Below are 20,805 nucleotides of genomic sequence, written 5' to 3'. Positions count from 1 at the left end.
TGTCACCAGGCTGTATCTCACGAACCGTGATAGCTAGACAGTTGAAATTTTCACAGATGATGTATTTCTGTTGCCGCTATAACAACAAATACTAAAAACAGAATAAAATAAAGATTTAAATGGGGCTCCCATACAACAAACGTGATTTTTTACCAAAGTTAAGCAACGTCGGGAGTGGTCAGTACTTGGATGGGTGACCGTTTTTTTTTTCCTTTTTTTTCTTTTTTTTTTTTGCATTATGGTACGGAACCCTTCGTGCGCGAGTCCGACTCGCACTTGCCCGGTTTTTAACCTTTCTCTTATCTCATCTATACTCTATATCTTTAGGTATTTAAATAAAAGTAAACAAAATCTACCCTCAAATGGCTCGTTAAGCCAATTGAGGGTAGATGAAAACATTACACGGTCAAATAATGATCATGATATACACTTTCTGAAAGTGTATCAGTAGTTAGGTACTTTTAAGATATTTCGCTTGTACTGAACTGTGACGCGGTGGGCAAAGTTATGTTGAAAGGGCAATGTTATAGTGTTTTATAGTACCTAAAGGTACAGACTACAGAACTTGTCACAATTTTAATCAGTCTTTATTTCCTAATGTACTTCTTCCCTCAGTCAGCAATTCCTTTAACAGAGTCGACTCGCAAGGGTCCTTCTCTTCCTCAATGACTCCAGGAGACGAGATCATGATATACTCCGGCTCCAGACCGTCGGATGAGTCCCTCTTCGGTGTTTCTATCTTCGAGTCGTAGCTCAAATTCTCCGTTTTGGCCAGGAATAGGACTTCGGATATCAATTTTTCAGCTACAGTCCTTTGGAATGACGATACTTGTTCTAATTGTTCTCCTACGTATACCCCGAAATAATTAGGCGCCTTTGACTTTTGTTCCACGTTTTTAACTTCCTGCTGGTACTTTGGTTCGCAATACTGTAAAGGTTCCACGAAAGTCTGTGTTCTAGTTATGGATGTTGCTCTTTTTTTCCGAGCGCTGCTTTGAGAACGATTTGGTTTCCTTCTTGCCGAGGTTTCTATTGATTCCTGGAAAATATTTTGGTATTAAGACGATTTCGATAAAAAATGAAAACCAAATTTAATTGAGTCTATCACCACCGGTAAAAACTTTCTCAAAAAGACCTTGGGTTTTCCGGATGCGCCCCACGGAAGATCAGCGCTAGTTTAATAGCTAACATTATGCTGATGCTGATCTTACTATTATACTGTCAACTATATTTATATACCTAAATTTGAATACCTAAAGATACAGACTACTTAATATGCTCTGAATTATAGTTTCGTTAACATATTCAAAGAGAATTACGACATATTATGACGTACCGTAGTATTAAATATCATAGCTGCGATCAGTGTGATCATAGGAACCCTAGCATTTCGGAAGAAAAAGTTAATTACCACTACTGTTAAGGTACGAAAATTCTAAAAAAACAGGGTATAGAAGAGGACCAACTTCAAGGGAATATAGTCAAGTGAAAAAACTGATATAACTACCTCATCGCTACTTGAATCTTGCTTGTTATCACATTCGAGTGGGTCCGAAGAGTAGGTCATAGTTTGCTGTGACGACCGACGAGACCCGAGGAAGCACATCAGCTTGTAGTACCATAGGTTCGGGTGGAATACGTCCTTTACGTCCCGGGCCTTCAGCTTGGACGCTCGCACCTAAAAAATATAGTACTGTAAAACACTATAACATTGCCCTTTCAAAATAACTTCGCCGCGTCACAGTTCAGTAAAAGCGAAATATCTTAAAGTTACAGATACACTTTCTGAAGATAGGGAAGAAGTTAAGTTATTTTATTTCGCTTGTACTGAACTGTGACGCGGTGGGCAAAGTTAGATAGATAGATAAAATCTTTATTTAACCACAACTTACATGCTTTGTGACACAATAAATAATAATAAGAGACAAGAATAAAGTTGACAAGAGACAAAAAAAGAAAAAGGCAACATACAATTTGACACTAATAGCAGTAATAGCAATTACTGCTATTAGTGTCAAATTGTAAGTTATGTTGAAAGGGCAATGTTATAGTGTTTTATACGGTAATAGGAAAAGGTTTACAGTTTTTACAGAAATCGAAAAAATGAGTATAATGCTGAGGTGGTCCGGTTTCTTTGCACCCGAGTGTAGTATGATAGTCTTTAGACTCTTTAACACTCAAGCCGAGCTGAGACAGAACTGTCTACCAAAGCTATTGGAGAACATGCATGCAAGTTTAAAAAGAAAACTGTAAGTAGGCCTAAAGTGGTAATATCAAGTAGGCTCTTTATGTTGAGTTATTACCCTGTCTCTTTTATAGTTCGTTTTTTTAGCATTAGAAATAAGGTAAACAATCTTGACGTGTCTTTTTATTGAAAACACGTTTTAATATAAGTCACGACAAATATGTAACAATTATGAATCTAATACGATCATTTATATTCTTCTGCTTTCATAAGTAATAGTTACTGATTTTTAAAAAGCGCTTTTTAATTAAAATACATGTCAAGATCGCTTACCTTCTTTCTAATGCTAAAAAAACGAACTTTAGTAGCAGGAACAAACAGAACAGCAAGATAGCAGAATTTAGTCTAGTTTTTTAACATTTTGCAGTTAGTACCAACCTTCCTCACTTCCCTGAAGTACGCCGATCTCAAATTATCCACCTTTAACAAATTGTAAAGAACATATTGTAGTGTTTATTTAAAATATTAATATCTGGGAGACCGAGCTTTGCTCGGAAACATGAAAAACCTCAAAAATGCGCATTTTCCCAGAGATATTAAGACCTGCCTACTTAGATCGGTTTTTCGCCCCAGAAAACCCCTGTAAGGTAAACGTACTGGTGCTCGACGCGGTCGCAGTACATGTCACCTTGAAACTTAAGTCATTGTCAATAGAGGTGACAGCAAGGTGTCATCTATTGGGCATTAGCATGTCGAGGACTAGTACGTTTATCTTATAGCAAATTTCATCGAAATCGTTAGAGCAGTTTCCGAGATCCCCCAAATATATAAATAAATATACAAGAACTGCTCGTTTAAAGGTATATAAGATTATATTTACCTTCTTCTTGGCGGAGCTGACGTTGGCATCTTCGTCCAGCTTCTTGAGGATCTTGGTGAGCTCGCCCCACGCCGCCTGCTTCATCTCCTTGTTCTTGTACAAGTCGGAGGTGATGTCCCATAGGCACGGGTTGTCATGGTATGCCTGATGGGAACGTATTGTAAAAGTATGAAACTTTGCCCTGTAACATAACTTTGCCCACCGCGTCACAGTTCAGTAAAAGCGAAGTAACTTAAAAGTAGTTAACAGATACACTTTCTTCTCTTTCTTCAGAAAGTGTATCTGTAATTACTTTTAGTGCAACGCTAAAAAACATTGCAATAAAAAACAATCTTTCGAGATAGCAACCATGACAACCATATATTGGTTATCATTCTGTGGATATGATAAGGAAATTATGAAAACATCTAGACTTCCCATCAAAACAGGGATCATAAGTTCAGGGGTCAAATTAGTTGATCTTTCGCTATCTGAGAATGTGCAAACTAATTTATTGTTAAAAGTAAACCTTATACCATTGAAATAAAATCTATTTATTTGGAAATTTCTATTTACAGAGGAGCTTAATACAATACGTCGTTTTATGGATGTTATCAAAGAGAAATTATGTAAGTAGTATTAGCACTTTCCTTGCATTGAATCATATCATATGTTTGAAACAATAACTTCACCACTGAAAATAGACATAGACCAAACAAGATAAATATATTTAAATAAATAAAGAATCAAAGATTAAAGAAAAGAAAAATATGCCGGGGCATAGACAAAGGAAAGCATCTACTTAATTCTATATCTACTTAATTCTCTTTGGCCGGGGTAAACTCAAAAAAGGTTGCCAATCCCTGCTTCAATCAATTTAATGTGACGTTATCTATGAAAAGGGACCTTATTGTCGATGGCGCTTACGCCATTATTACCGATGCTCCGATGCCTCCGATATAAAATAATATGAACGCTGAATAAATACAATGCCGCGCGACGCTGTGCGGCGTAAGCGCCATCGACAATAAAGTCCCTTTTCATAGATAATGCCACTAATAATGTACAATTAAGGGACCCCTAAAATTGAGATGTACCAGAAACAAAATCAAACCTTTGTAAAAATAAGTAATGCCTAATTTCGTTAAGTTTAAGGGTCCCAAATGTAAATTTGGTTAAGTTTAAGGGTCCCAAATGTAAATTTGGTTAAGTTTAAGGGTCCCAAATGTAAATTTTGTTATCTGCCTCTATATGCAAGAGTGGATACCAAATAGGTACTTAACGAAGTTTCGATTTGACCTCTATTTGCGGTCACGTGAAGGTTAAATCAATGTCAACCAATTTTATTTAGTAAATGCAACAGGAACCTGATCCTGAGCCATTGAATAATTATAGTATAACACTTTAAACTCTCGCGTTTTGTACACATATTTAATTGCACAAACGGGTCTACCGCTACCGCGATATAATTTCATTGTTGTGACCACAAGGTCTTTCCGTGACCACAGCTGGTGCAACTCAGCTGAAACGTCGGAATTAAAGGTAAAAACAATGAAATTATATCGCGGTAGACCCGTCTGTGCAATTAATTATAGTATGTTTTAAACACGATGGATCGATAAATTACTAATTAGGTACATTTATGATCTCGACCATAAAGTAATAAGTAAAGACTTTACTAATACTTTACATAAAGTAATAAGTAAAGAAGTTACTTCTTTATTCTATGTCTCAACTGTACGCTAAGCAGGTCTAAAGTAGCTAACACACTACCGCACCGCACCAAGGTCATTGTGGGACGCACCCATAAGTAAGAGGGAGAAAGAGATATCGCTTTCTCCCTCTTACTTATGGGTGCGTCCCATAATGACCTTGGTGCGGTGACTGCGGTGCGATAGTGTGTTAGCTACTTTATATTGTACGATACTACATTATTATTTATTACGGTTGGCAACCCTAAATTCGACGGTCATATCCTCATATCAGTAGGTACGATGCTAAAATAAAACGCCAATTCGCTTGTCTCAGTAGGTTATACAATAGTAGGCCACAGATTATATAATAGTTCTTAGTTTGTCAAACCGACGTGTAATGGATGTCATCTTAGTACGAAATTGGGTCAAATGTAGTAAGTACAATTTAATAGGTAAGTATTAATCCAAACGAACTGTCAATTTTGGTACCTATAATCTAATCAACACAGTTGATTAACATTTAAAGTAAAAACTTCAATATTCACCTGAATAAACTCCTTCAAAACGTCTCGCTCGACCGTTGTCATGTTGTGTGCGCGCCGCCGACCGATTCAAAATGGCGTCCGGGCGTGTCGCAAACGGCCTCGGTCCGACGGCGCGGCGTTGCCAGCCGACCAAGGTCGTTGGACGATCGACCCGAGCGGTGCGATTCGAATTCGAACATTATTTGAAACGCGTTCGATATTACTCGAACTGTTTATATGTAATAGCTCGATTGGTTATATTCTTGTTATACTTATTCTCTTTGACTATGATTGTTCATTTTTAGGGTTCCGTACCCAAGGGTAAAAACGGGACCTTATATATATTACTAAGACTCCACTGTCCGTCTGTCTGTCTGTACCACGCTGTATCTCATGAGCCGTGATAGCTAGGCAGTTGAAATTTTCACAGATGATGTATTTCTGTTGCCGCGACAAATACTAAAAACCGGGCAAGTGCGAGTCGGACTCGCGCACGAAGGGTTCCGTACCATAATGAAAAACAAAACGGAAAAAAAATGCAAAAATAAAAACGGTCACCCATCCAAGTACTGACCACGCCCGACGTTGCTTAACTTTGGTCAAAAATCACGTTTGTTGTATGGGAGCCCCATTTAAATCTTTATTTTATTATATTTTTAGTATTTGTTGCTATAGCGGCAACAGAAATACATCATCTGTGAAAATTTCAACAGTCTAACTATCACGGTTCGTGAGATACAGCCTGGTGACAGACGGACGGACGGACGGACGGATGGACGGACGGACAGCGAAGTCTTAGTAATAGGGTCCCGTTTTACCTTTTGGGTACGGAACCCTAAATAGTACGGAATCCTCGGTGCGTGAGTCCGACTCGCACTTGACCGGTTTTGTTTATTTACTTGCCCTACGGCAAAACGACCCGACTGGTTCGTTTCTTCGTGTTAAGGCTTCGTCACACAGGAGCGTTTTGCTCACGCCCCGCCCGGAAAACGCGCCTGTGTGACGGAACCTTTATTTTTGCTAGTGAGTATTTATAACTTACGGAAGTTGTGCTTCCTCGTCCGCCATCTTGTTTTGCATTTCCTACTTATAATTGATGTTGTGTATTCTTGACAATCCATTAAACCTATTATTATAATTTGCAGTTCCGTCGTCAATAAAGGTACAATCGCCATCAGATATATCGGAGCGGTCGAGGCGCTCACAAATATCTGAACACGCCTCTATTCACATAACCTCACGTGTATTTTTTGAAATTTTTCTATCCGACCGGTCAAGGCCGCGCGCTCCAAAATTTCGTAAAATAAACTCGCTATTTTGAAGTGCGGAGTGGAGAAATGTTTAACGAAACCGAGAAAAAGTATCTACTCATGTGGTACGTATTTTATCTTAGTTTCACTGTAGAAAAATACACGTGAGGTCTCGTTACACCACCCCTCCCCCAACGTGATCTGTCGTGATTTTTTTCGCGTGATTTGTGCACAAGCCCTAATAAGGGGGGGGGGGGTAAAAAAATCTAGAAATTCGTGTGATGTAATTAATGGATGACCCCTCTGAGGTTTGCACCGAGTTAGTTGTGACCTTGACTGTGACACTTGTAACAATGTATTTGAATGTATGATAGCGACACCGCCATTCAGTTTGGCGTTAAAATAGCGTAGACGCACTATAATTAATAGGGGATATTATATTACAGCAATGTTCTGCCGCCAGAGTGCAGCACTACCGACTCAGTAAATTCATAGACTAAACTTATACATACTGTGCCTTAAACTGTTTTTTGACAAGTTTTCACAGACAATATGACATTGATGCATCAAGGCGGTTTGTTAACAAGGGCCTACCGGTAAACGCGAAAATCAAAATTTTGTTATCTGCCTCTTTATCGCTCGAATATGCAAGAGTGATAGAGATTAGATAATGATATTTCGATTTTCTTGTTTCGCGGTAGGCCATGTCACCATGTGTCAATGTGGTTTGTTTACTGTATGTGCCACAAAGGTGCCACCTACGCAGAGCTTTGCCTAATATTCCCTATTACTAGAGGTAGAGGGGTGCCGTTCAATTTTAATACAAACATTTTGCATAATTACATATAACTACTTTTAACTTATAATAAACATAATGTATAGAAACAAAATTCATAATATTATTCGTTATAATAATTAAATTACAGAATGTTCTATAATCATAAAAACGTTCTTTATAACGATCATTAGGAATAATTTTACTTGTTATAACATACAGTTAGTATTATGATTAAAATGTAGAACTATATTTTAACGAATGATCGGTGACATAATATAATATGACATAAACTATAAAACAACTTACATATTCTACCTTAAGGCAGGTCGCCGTTAGGTACGACGACGAGCGAAGCGAGGAGGAGTGTTAGGTAGAACTGCGACCCTACAGCGACCGACCGACCGATTGGCCAGAACCGACTTATTTTATAATAGTACACATTTTATTACCCTCTCGATCATGAGAGGAGGCCTGTGCCCAGCAGTGGGGCGTGCATAGGCTGAATTATTATTATTATTTTGTCTGTCTCTTACAAATTCTCGGGACCATGAGGTCCCGGACATTTGGAAGGCGTGCGTGGTTTTTATGGAAAAAGAACGTTATGAGCATTAAATAGTATACAAAGTGATCATTATACTGATTGCCTGTTATGCAAATACATTACTATGCAACTGAATTATTATTATTTCTGAAATTATGCAATTTGTTCTTATTCATTTTGTTTTTAAACTAAATAATCATTTCTGCATTTCAAAATTATGCACTTCTATTTATGCAAAATGAAAATTCGAAAATAGTTGTTGTCAAAAACATTACACACCCGAGGTAGAGATGCCCCGAATAGTGGTTTTGGCCGAATGCCGTATACCAAATAGTTGCCGAATATTTGTGGCATTGGCATCTCTAGTAATTAGTGTAATACAAGAAGTAGGTAGCTAAAATCAGTCCCGGGCCTACTTGAACTGTAGTGTAGTTGAACTGCGATCTGACTACATCAACATATTTACTCTATCTCCCACTCAGACTATTCACGTCGCGCTATTTCGGACTGTTCGGGCTTAAGTATGGCTTGTTTACGCGGCCCGAAGCTAAAACCGTAGAAATGTAAACGATTATGTGGATTTTTGGCAAAAACAACAGTCACGTTTTCGGTTAGAGCCGTTAGAGTAAGACCAAGAAAAGTCTGCAGCAATTTTCATAGCCCACGCAGTGCAAGTGTTATTTATATGTATATTATAACACTTGTTATTCGGTTCAATAAATGAGTACTTGTATAAAACGCCTTATTTACGATGTTGTCTCAATTTCCCGGTAGATGTCGCCTTTCATTTCGGAAACTAGCTAACGCTTGTATACCGTGGATTTCTTAAGATATTTATTGAAATTTGTATTAAGTGTGATTTGTGTGAGCCAGGCAAATATACGTCAGTTTATTATTAAACTCGGTATTTGTTCTTACTTCCCCTTCGAGACCTTGGTGCAGAGTGTACATCACAGATTAATAATATGTAGCTAGCTACAGATGGGACAGTGCCCTTGTGTTAGTTCCCTCTACTGCAGTTGTGGCGCTGTTAACTTTTCTAATCTGTGGCACTTATTTGACAGTCTAGACTAGGGATTTCAAGAATGGAACTTATCGATATCGATATTCTTTAGTGTTGTGACTACGATAAAAAATACGATGAATGACAGGAGGGTCTTTAAAAAATACTTTCAAAAAGGAGAATAAAAATAAAACTAGAGAAGGAATGTGTTTATACAATATTTATTTTCAATCTTTTGTTGCTTTTTGTCGCAAACGATGCGCTTTGTACTTTTTATAAGCAGTAACATGCAAAGTATGCATTTTTAAAATATATTTTTCTTCAATTTTGCCGTTTAAAATTCTGTTGATGATATTACACCAGTTGTGTACCTGTAATCGTATTATTAAAGTCATAAAATATTTTTTTATTAATATTTTATGACTTTTGCACCCCAGCCAAGACAAGTCGCAGCGTGATTTTATTAAAGCAATAATATTCTTTTTAATATTATTTGAATGGCATGCCGCGTTTAAATAATTGTGTATTATTTGGGCACATTCCCTATACAAACATACTATTCTCGAATTTGGGTAATTCAAATTGGCATTTTTCAATCTCTTGTACTCCCTATGTTTAATGTATTCATGGATCCCTTGCTTTTCTTCTGTTGTATAACTTTTTGCACATTCATTACAGTTTGCTTTTTTTGTTATTTTTCGGCATATGTATCCCGCCGTATACGCGGACGTTTGGACGTTCATTCTTTCAGTTACAATTTCTCTATAATTAATTTTGTCCTGATGGGACAAGGGGACTGAAGACGATGACGGCGTATTTAAATTTCTGGGCCAGTTTTCTTTCTCATCCTGAGGTGATGTTGTCAAGAACAGATTACCTAAATTAATTAGGGTTTCGCCGTCATCGTCTTCACAGTTCATTGATGTGGACTGTGGAGCCAAGATATTTGAGAGGACTATAGATTTAAAAGAATATATAAAAGTGTTTGCGTCGGGATTTACATTTCTGTAATTAATTGCTCTTATACGACCAAAGAAGTTTTCGATCGGATCCTGATTGACAAAACGAGGGTAAAAGTATTTTACTTTGTATGTAGAAAATAATATTTTTGACAATCCAAGGAAACTTTTTAATGTGGTTATCCACCCTTCCAAGCACGGAACGCGTACATGCCTTGGCTGGCCATTACGTATCGCCAGTTTGCTGTGACGGTCTAAAAATGACATACTTTGCAATGTTCTTATAGCATTTAGCCAAAAATCCTTATGGCTTGAAGTTTCTTTGACGGCACATCTGAGTTTGCCTTTGCCTTGGCCTGGCGATCCATTGACGCTGTCAAAAAGCTCGTCAAAAAACAAGACGACCGCAGCTGTCGTCTCCATCGTCTCTTGTGGACTATTCACTCGTTTGTCTGAAAGAATAAATGGGTATCTACAATGATGCTAATAAAACATATTATGTAAAATACAACTACAAATAATACTACTACACAGTAATGGGCGGACGACGGATGCAATATAAATCAAAATCATGTTGTCTTATTTAAACCAATTTTAATTACGTATATCGTTTGACATGATTTTGACGTATATTGCATCCGTCGTCCGCCCATTAGTTATAAGGTAAATGTACTGGTGCTCGACGCGGTCCCAGTACATGTCATCTTGAAACTTAAGTTATTGTCAATAGAGGTGACAGCAGGGTGTCATCTATTGGGCATAAGCATGTCGAGCACTAGTATGTTTACCTTACTTAGATTTTATAAACATGCTATGCAAATAATGCATGGCATGGCATTATTATTAATATCTGCAATGTCCTGCCGCCAGCAGCACTAGCACAAACTGTAAACCATAGAGTATTTTATATTATAGTCGTACAGTCAGCAGCAATAGTTGCTAAGCGGGTGAGGTGTAAAGTGTAATTCTATGGAACTTGCTAACTATGTAAACAAAAGTCACTAGTAAATTGACATACAGAGACAATTTCAGTATGGCGGTTTGTTTACATAGTTAGCAAGTTGCATTGAATGACACTTTACAAAATGATCTTGACGCGACTTTATTGTTAAGAGAATAAGAGCGCGTCAAGGTAATTTTGAACACCTCGCCCGCTTAGCAACTTCTGCTGCTGACTATACTATACCGTAAACACTTATTTGACAAGTTTTCACAGATTATTTGTTACGAATAAATATGGCATGATGCATCAAGGAGGTTTGTTTACTGTTTGTGCTAATGATGCTCCCTACGAAGATTTTTGCGTTATATGCCCTGGGTTCTCTTATTTATCGCCGAAAATGGTATGGCCGATTATCACTTCCCAACTCACGTTTGGCGGAATTTTATTTCGCCGAATTTTTATTTCCAAACTTATCAAATGTTTTTTTTTTATTTGCCAACCGCACAGTTACCAACTAAACGTTTGGTCTGTGTTTTATAATGTCAATTTTCAAAATGCCAACTTTCATGTCGTAGAATGTTTTAGTTGGCATAATATACACTTAGTTGTTTCTTGTCTACCAATTGTTTCATTTGGTCAGACTGTGCCAAAGGGGGGCCGTTTTGTAGGAATAACTTTTCTCTAAAATCAAAAATGGCCGAGATATTTGACACGAAAGTTGGGATATACGACCCGAAAGTGTAATTACGTTTTTTAGGTTGTTGAAAAAAAAATAACCTCGAAGACTAAGGCGGGAGCAAAGCTCCCCCCTTAGTCTTCTAACCTAACCATATCCAAGTCGGCTCTGCCCAGGAAGGTCTTGCTCGCTCGCTTCGCTAGCTCGCTGCCACTGGCTTCAAATATTAAAATATACATTATAAAAAGTCGAACAACTCGGCCATTTTTGATTTTTTGGGATGTATCTTTTTCTTATTTGTAACTTGCCTAATGTATGAAAAGCGAACTGTAGCTTCAACGAAACGTTATTCGTCCAAGAGTTGTTCGACCAAATGAAAGATTTGACACATGATAAGTCTCCCAAAAGTTTAGAGGCGTTATAATAATCTGCTTTACAATAATTCTACCAATTGAAACGTTGTCATACAAAAATTTGCTAATCGTTAGTTGTCAAAGTGAAACGTCGGCGAAATGTTGGTTGGCAAATGAAATTCCGCCAAAAATAGTTCTGCGAAAAGGCAGAACACCTATGCCCTGCCCTGTTACTAAGTAACCAAATTAACATAAAGACGGCTTCTTAACTATACTATAAATATGTGAAATAAATAATGAAGCTAGTTGTGTATGTAAGTGGAAACATGTCACACAGTCACAAGTATGCATAGGACATAGCATTACTATAGTACTAGCGAGCAGCCCCGGCTTCGGACGGGTTATACAAAACCTAAACATTTTTAACCTTCGTCAAAAGTCATTCTTCAATCAAATCGTCAATCAGTGATTCTTAGATAAGATTATCAAGAGAGTATTGATAGGTGAAAACCGAACATACATACTGACAGACGCGGCGGGGGACTTTGTTTTGTTACTGATTTTTCAAATAGGATACCTACAGATGTCAACTTAATACAATTTTACAAGATGACAGCTATCACCATACTCAAGCATTCAAAAGTTAGGATTAGGACTAAAACCCACACCATGAGTCACTGACAGTGTCTAAACAGACATATATGCTAATGTCAATGTAATTTACTTTCTATACATCTCGCTCGCACTAACACGCGAGTACGAGCGAGATGCATAGAAAGTAAGTTAACGTTTATGTCAGTACCAAACTGGTGGTAGGCACATAGTTCCGTCTGTGCATGATGTTTTCAAATGCGTCGTTTTGTAGCAAAATATGTCACATAGTCGACTTTAAGAGAAGATAACTTTTAATAGGCACAATTTATCCCTAATTCTTATAAAAACTTTTTGTCGATATAATAAAAAAAAGTTGTTCAAATACTTAAATATAACTTGGTAGTTGGTAGACTTACGAACACTGTCGGTAAATTTCAGCATTGCAGCAGTTCGGGCGCTTAAAACTTGTGCCGCCATTTTCACTTTCATCTTTTTTATCTTCTTTGGGTCTACGTGATCTGCCGTCAGTCTCGGTAGCGCTCTAGTGTGGCCGCCTTGCATATCCGTGTCGTACACATATAAAATGTCCTTCCACGACGCCGTTTTCCCATTGAAGATAATATCCTTGTCCAGGAAATTGTTCCGGATTGATTTTAATAAATGTGGTGGGTCATGAAATATAAATAAATCATGTCCAGCTACATGTACTGTATCTGAAAAGAGTGAAAATAAGGTTAGAGTGAGAACCATAATCTGTGGGTTTTTAATCTCACTGTGAATTTAGAATCCATTTTACGAAGTTATTATAACGGTAAAACTAACTTGCTCTTAAGACGAAAGTGGAAGACCCTTTCGAAATTGCATTTTCATACAAACGTAGAACTCATCTTCCTCTCTGAATATTAACATTATTGAAAATATTCTGATATAATTTGTTGTACATATTAAGTATCAACCACACCCATGCCCCTATGTTTGATTTTTTTATTATTGGTATAAGAGTTAGGACTGTTAGATAGGTATTTAAAAAAAATTATGAAATCTGTTTTTCGCTCCTACTTTTTATAACAATCAAATCATCGAAAAAGTCAAACGTAGGAGGCCATAGCTTTCCTTAATATATACCAAATTATGTAAAAATATTTTCCACAATGTCAATATCTAGAGAGGAAAATGGGGACTATGTTTGTATGAAGAAACAACCGTCCCCTTTCCTCTTAATGCAATAGGTTTTTGACGATATTCATTGCCAAAGAAAACAAACAGCCTATTGTAAGACTAAAATTTAGATAAAACCCACCACATGGTCTTTCTTCGGGTGTTTGTAGTCGAGCGGTTGTAGCTTGAAGATTTTTAAAACATGACCGGAATGTTGAACCCTGATCACACACTAGGGCAAGAGGTATCAGGCCAGCCTCAGAAAGCCTTGGAATGATTTCTTTTAATATCCTTTCCAAATCTGGTGCAGAGACAGTTCCGGCACAAAAATAATAGACTATGCTTTGTCTCCACGATGAGCAAATGCCTCTAACCATAAAGACAAGAGCGTGGTCGGCAAATTTTTGCTTGCGTTCTCCCGCTATTTCTTCGAAGCCGTTTATAACATCTTTATTCTCATTGTATATCAGATGTGGCGTCAATGCTACTTCATCAAACACCAATGAACACAATCTCTTTGACGTCTCCCAGTTTTTCGTGCTCTGTTTAATGTGATCAAAGACTTTTTCATTTATTCCACATTCGAATACAATTTTTTGCGACAGACGTGCTAATGTTCTTTTCGTCGGTAAAGCAAAAATATTTTCTAATAATTTATATCCCTTGGGACTTTGCTTCATCAACGCGAGCGCGAATAATTTGTCTTGAAAAGTAAATCTTCTTGCCATCTTGTTTTTTCTTGCAAGTCTCAGTTGCATTAACAGAAAGGCCTTAGCCTTTTTGTTAAGTTTTTCAAAATCCTGAAGAATATCTAGGCTTGCATATTCATGTGCACTTTGGAGCCTTTCCGCTGCTGGTTGACCGAGACTCTCTGCAGCGATTTGTTTCGTCTTTTTTATGTAGCGTCGAGTTTTTGAGTTAAACTCTCGTACTGACGAAGTATCTGAAATAAATTTAATTAATTAATTATTTCCATATCTATAGAAAGGTGTTACTTAGGTATATTCAAAAATATTATTGATAGCTCGAATGATGAACAATAATTTTAACTAGAAATTTAATATGTCCAACTTTTTATTATTGATACTAGCTTTAAATTTCGACTATTCTTGCAATAGTTATCTGACATACGTCAATTACGTCATACTACCTATACTATCGACACCATTTAAAAAACTCAATAAAGTTGCGTTGTTTTATTACAGAGATCATATGTCCACCTTCAGTCACCATCATCGGGCCAGCTTAATGGTTCAGTTGACGTCAAATATATGTTTCCATTTTTCGGTTCCGGGTTCAAATCCTGGTAAGGACATTTGATTTGTGAGTTCATCACAAATATTCGCTGCTGAGTTACGGATGTTTTCTATGTATTTAAGTATTTATCTATATCTAACTATTATTATACATATAATTGTCGTCTAGTATCCACAACACATTACAATCCTTATTGAGCATACTCTTGATAGATTTGTGTAAGATTGATGTTCATATTTTTTTTATTGCCCTTACCGGGATACCGGGATTCGAACCCATGACCATCGGCTTCACAGGCAGGGTCACTACCCACTAGGCCACACCGGTCGTCCAATTATTATCAATTGTCATATTGTTATTAAATACTTATATGGAAATGGATTGAAACACACACCTTTCGTGGTAAGTTGCTTTGACGTGTGGGCCAACGGGGCATTCGTGGACTCTTTGCTGGTGACAGTGTCTGACAATTTGTCAGCGACATGTTGTTCTGAAAAAGGCAGAATATTTAATGATTTTTTTGTTCGGTACCTATTAAAATTTAGATATCCTTGTTGCTAACGCTAACTAGCGCACGGTAGTGTTTGGTAAATTGTATAGGCAAATGCACATTTGTGTAAAGTATTTGATATCATAGTATTGCCAACGTCTTAGGCTGCGCTTCCAACAGAGATGTACTTGTCATGTACCAATAGGAACACTTCATTTACCTATCCTCGCTCAGCACAGCACTAATGGATACAGCCCAGCGTGCAGCGGAGAGAGATTTTTGTACATACAACAAAACAAGAGAGGCCTCCCCGCACCCTGCTTGGTTATTTGAAAAGATCTCGCTACACACCCGCGCTACGAATTCACGCACCGCTCAGCTTCCCTAATTTGACTTCAAATATAGTTTGAAAACACACCTGCGGAAATATGTTCCTCGGAGAATTGAGTTGTACCAGTGACATTGTACTGATGGGTGATGTCCATCAATGGCTTTCTGGAGCAAGAGAGTCCTGAAAAAGATGAAAGATGTATTAAGTACCAGTACCTACAAAGTTCTCGACAAGAAACATACAATAACAATACTCTTTATTGCACACCTCACCAAACTCGTAGTTTACAATAAATGTACAGTAATATAAACAAAGACAATAGAGGCAACAACAGGCGGTCTTATCGCTTAAGAACGATCTCTTCCAGACAACCTTTGGGTATCGGAGACAATAGAATTAGAATATACGGTAGGTGGCGCAAAGAAAAAAATATGAAAAGTCGAATTGAATAAATATCGTAAAATATATAATTTGTTGCTAATCCATCATTAAGAAAAAAGTAAACAATAAAAGAGGCCTCAACAGAGTATTGTTTAACTAAGTGTCAAATTAAAATACCTTAGGGGATATGAAAAGTATAATACTTCTCTGTTAATTTATTTAAATTTTCGTTCACACATTACCTAAAATTTATGTCAATACTAACCTTCAATGCTATATTTAGCAGTGAGTGTTGTTGACTGTACTGTAGACGGAGAAACTGGGTGGTGTTCTTGTAAAGAGACGTCAGCTGCAAAAGTAGTTTCACGTTTATATAAAATGTTCATCATTGAATCATAGTGTAAAGCATTTGTTATTATAGTGGCAACCGCAATACATCCTCTGTGAAAATTTCAACTGGCTAGCTATCACGGTTCATGAGATACAGCCTGGTGACAGACAGACGGACAGAGGGATCTTAGTAACAGGGTACGGAAGCCTAAATTCTGGCTCCAGCTCGGTGCCTTGTGGCAAGGTGCCAAGAAGGCTGGCAGCACTGCCGCGCTGGACGGCAATGCCAATGCTTTGCGCGAGGTAAGAGCCAGCTCTTCTGTCACCCGTCGCCTCCACGAGGCGCATCGCCAGCTATTTGAAAATGCTGTGGGCGCCAGGTCCCCACGGTTAGGTAAATAGAATAATGAGGTAAATTCTCAGTATTTTTTTTCAAACCCAAAACTGAAAATACTGACCTTCAACGCTATGTACAGTAGTGACTGTTGTTGACTGCACTGTCGAAGGAGAAACTGGGTGTTGATGTTCTTGTAAAGAAACATCAGCTGAAAAATAAGGTAAATACTTATAACCAAATTTTCAATGAATGAGAGTGTAAGAAATTATTATATTACTATCACAGTTACACTATCACTGCCATACGGGTTTCAGAAATAAAAAATTATACTTGTATTTCCGAAAAATAAGCGCGGAACCGCTGGTGGCCTAGCGTAGCGGTAAGAGTGTGCGACTTGCAATCCGGAGGCCACGGGTCCAAACCACGGCTCGTACCAATGAGTTTGTCGAAACTTTTGTACGAAATATCATTTTATATTTACCAGTCGCTTTTCGGTGAAGGAAAGCATCGTAAGGAAACCAGACTAATTCCAATAAGGCCTAGTTTACCCTCTGGGTTGGAAGGTCAGATGGCAGTCGCTTTCGTCAAAATTAGTGCCTTCACCAATTGTTGCGATTAGAGTACTAAGGACAATTATCAATCTTTTTACAAGCTTTAATTAACCTGCAATATATGAGACTATGCTTGTACAGGTCAAATCTTGCAAGTTAAATTTGACCCACTTCCCGGTTTTTCAATACCATAGTACCGTAGTAAATTGGATAACAATTTGACAATGCAACATTATGGTATCATCGAGCTGATCTGATGATGGACACAGGAGGTGGCCATAGGAACACTGTAATAAAACATCGCAACCTAATCATGTTTGAATTTGTTAGAATTGTCTCGATATATATGTACTAATTACTTGTTGGAAAAAACCTGTCAAGTGCGAGTCGGACTCGCGTTCCAAGGATTCCGTACATTACCCAATTTTTAATAATGTATTTTTTTATGTGGAACGTGAATGAAATGTCTTTAAAAACCCTTAGGGGTCGGATCAAAAACTAAGTAATTAAATCCGACTCACCCTTGACTGCATATTTCTAATAGGTTTTCCTGTCATCTATAGAAAGGTAAAGAACTATTTTGTGTATTTTTTTAATGTTATAACTTGTAGTTTCGGAAATAAAAGGGGGAATGGTCGGACAGACAGACAGACAGACAGACGCACAAGTGATCCTATAAGGGTTCCTTTTTTTCCTTTTGAGGTACGGAACCCTAAAAAAGTACAGTCAGCTGTAAAAGCACAAATGAAATGTATCCAAAATGAAATTTTTGACAGAATACTTATTTCAACCCAAAACTTAAACGGCTGATAATAATATACTGACCTTCAATTTCAAGCCTAGCAGGTACTGTTGTTGACTGTATTATTACTGGAGAAACTGAGTGTTGAACCTCTTGTAAAGAGACATCAGCTGCAAGAGAAATTTAACATAATATTAATAATATTTATGATGATGTCCATAATATAACTAAATAATGTACAAATTCACGATATTGTACTGTACTATGTACAGTCTAATAAATAAATAAGACCGACAACCTTAATACAAAGCCGCGAGAATCGTAATTTTTTGTAGATGACATATATTATTATTACATTTTTTAGTTTTTTGTGTATGAAATCTGTCGCATACTGCTTATAATTCAACACATAAAATTGCATGGAGTATCTTACATGTAACTGGAATCACAACATCATATTATATGATTGATGAATTAGGTGTAGATAAGTGTATTGTACCAGTTTTGTCACCAGTGCCAGCTACATTGCATAATACACATCACATATATAAACAGAAAACAAAACTAAAAAAAGTCCTGGCTCCGGCCCACATAAAAAAAATTGCAATAAATCTTAAAGTTGTCATTATCAAAACCAATGTGATGGACTATTAATATGAAACATATTATATAAACTGAAAGACCACACTGATCATAGCCATATGAGTTTCAGTAATTGTTATGACTAAACTCTCTTTTTGTAGACAAAAGTTTATGTGCAAAAGAAAATGTATTCTCACCTTCATTAGGTTTAGGTGCGGCAGCCTCTTGACTCGTAGAAGGAAGTGCATAAAGATGTTCATGTAAATGAACATTACCTGCAAAATATATGATGATAATATAGGCCATCTAGTAATTTTTGTGTGATTGATGTAATTGGTGTGTTCGGGTGATGGGTCAAGCTGGGTGGGCTGCATGCAAACATCAGTCTACCAATAAGACGGATGTATGCGCGCCCACCAAGCTTGGTATAAGCTGATTATCCATACGTCCATACTAATATTATAAATGCAAAAGTGTGTCTCTCTGTTACCTCTTCTAGCTTAAACCGCTGAACCGATTTGGGCAAAATTTTATATAAAAAGACAGGACGTAGAATAGTTTTTTCAATCAGCATCATCATAGACAAAGTCACGGGCAGAAGCTAGTGTCAGGTGTCAGATATGTACAAGAGTCAATATCAGTGTGTGTTCATCCCACTCGCAATGCATGTGTATGAATGTATGTTTGGGTCAAACCTTGCAAGCTAAATTAGACCCACTCCCTATTATACAATTGAGTTGAAACTTCATATCTATACGTAATTTGGGTGACAATGCAATATGATGGTACCATCAAGCAACATTTTCATATGATGTTTTTCTGTTGGGTTGGAGTGTTCCCGGTACTGGTTTTCTATACAAATACAGTACCGGAACCGGTAAGTCCCGGTTCTCGCCGTACAAGTATGGGAGCCCGATATCATTGAAAACTAAATATGTCCAACTGCTGAGCACAGTCTCCTCCCAGTGTGTAACAGGACATTAAATTATAGTTCTCAAGCTAGCCAAAATACAGACAAATTAGCAAGCTAAATAATTGTCCACATAAGTACCTGGCATGCCCATTAGTGTTGCTGGTACTTGATGCACTGCAGTATCATCTCCTTCTTGATTTGTGCAGTAGTTATGTTCATTGAGAATATTGTATTCTGAAATATACACAAAAATAAGTTAATGAAATATTTCTTATTTGTTGTGCGACAAAAATACCACGAGTGTAATATGCAGAGGTTATTTATTATTTTAAGCGTAAATTAAAATACCACGCTGATAAAATCATATTGCTAGATAATAACATAATAATATATTTAGCAAAAATACCATGACATAAATCAAAATAGTGTTACATACTAATAATTTTAATACAAACTTACCTTCAGAAGAGAGTGGGACGCCGTGAATAAATTCCTTTTCTGCGAAAAGGCAGGGGTAAGAATAACGAATTCTTGACCCTTGGCTAAACTGAGTTTCGTCGAAATGTTTCTGACAAACACGTTTAGTCATTAGCTGACCCTTTGACAGTCCAAGTAAATGTGGATTAACTGGAACCAGAAACGACATCCACAAATTTCGCAAATTGTCGTTCATGGGCATGCAAAATAGTCTGTGTGTGGCACTTGTTGATTCACAACCGAGAACACAACACTTTAACGGTGCCATATTCGGCAGCCGCAAGGAACTCAACTCAACCAAGACGGGAGGAGGACAATTGTATTGCAAACCAGAGGAGGGTGGCTTCTCAGGGTACTCAACTCAACCAAGACGGGAGGAGGACACAAGATTAGCAGTGCTCGACTCAAAGTTTACAAAACAACTGAAAGTGAGAATTGTCAAATTCAATTTTTTTCAATTGACACTGTTGACAGATGTTGACAGCTAAAGACCACAGATTACGTAAAACAGGGTGCGATACTAGCGCTAATACTACAGTGATGGAACTAAAGTTGTCAGACCCCTGGTGTACATGGTCCCTCGATCGGATAAGCGAGCGGCTTTTTGGAAGTTCAGTTCAGTGCGGACTCACTTCGTCCGTGTTAGACGGGTAGAGTTTCCAGCTACCTGGGATTACTAGCGCCATCTAGCGACGAGTAGCCGAAGCTAAACACGGAAGCGGATACGAGTGGCAGCAGTTTAGAGGTCAAGTGGCGCCATCTAGTACCAGCAACTGGAAAAAGAAATTCAGCGAAGTGTGACGTCACGTCAGTTCAGTGAGTTGTGTCAAGTGTGAATCGTGAGTACTTTAAAATTTATTTCAAGAGATTTTCAACCTTGTGAACGATAGTTTATTT

General features: G+C 37.5%; 2 protein-coding genes across 2 annotated transcripts; both read right to left on the bottom strand.

Moving 5' to 3' along the window:
* Nucleotides 1-580: 580 nt before the first annotated feature.
* LOC134803592 (uncharacterized) lies at nucleotides 581-5,360 on the bottom strand. Its single transcript, XM_063776393.1, has 5 exons — nucleotides 5,284-5,360; nucleotides 3,066-3,209; nucleotides 2,624-2,665; nucleotides 1,505-1,678; nucleotides 581-1,039 (listed from the first exon to the last, which is right to left on the bottom strand). The coding sequence occupies exons 1-5, from the start codon at nucleotides 5,323-5,325 to the stop codon at nucleotides 581-583; spliced, it is 861 nt and encodes a 286-aa protein (XP_063632463.1). The 5' UTR covers nucleotides 5,326-5,360.
* Nucleotides 5,361-9,051: 3,691 nt separating this feature from the next.
* Nucleotides 9,052-20,020, bottom strand: LOC134803591 (uncharacterized). Its single transcript, XM_063776392.1, has 11 exons — nucleotides 19,891-20,020; nucleotides 19,570-19,665; nucleotides 18,716-18,793; nucleotides 18,020-18,106; nucleotides 16,765-16,851; nucleotides 16,242-16,325; nucleotides 15,683-15,775; nucleotides 15,169-15,264; nucleotides 13,660-14,460; nucleotides 12,776-13,072; nucleotides 9,052-10,245 (listed from the first exon to the last, which is right to left on the bottom strand). The coding sequence occupies exons 1-11, from the start codon at nucleotides 20,018-20,020 to the stop codon at nucleotides 9,062-9,064; spliced, it is 3,033 nt and encodes a 1,010-aa protein (XP_063632462.1). The 3' UTR covers nucleotides 9,052-9,061.
* Between the last annotated feature and the right edge of the window lie 785 nt (nucleotides 20,021-20,805).

The sequence above is a fragment of the Cydia splendana genome, chromosome 26 (genome assembly GCF_910591565.1).
Source record: "Cydia splendana chromosome 26, ilCydSple1.2, whole genome shotgun sequence".
Taxonomy (NCBI): Eukaryota; Metazoa; Arthropoda; class Insecta; order Lepidoptera; family Tortricidae; genus Cydia; species Cydia splendana.
The sequence above is the reverse complement of the archived record's forward strand: the minus strand, read 5'-3'. Positions and strand labels throughout refer to the sequence as shown.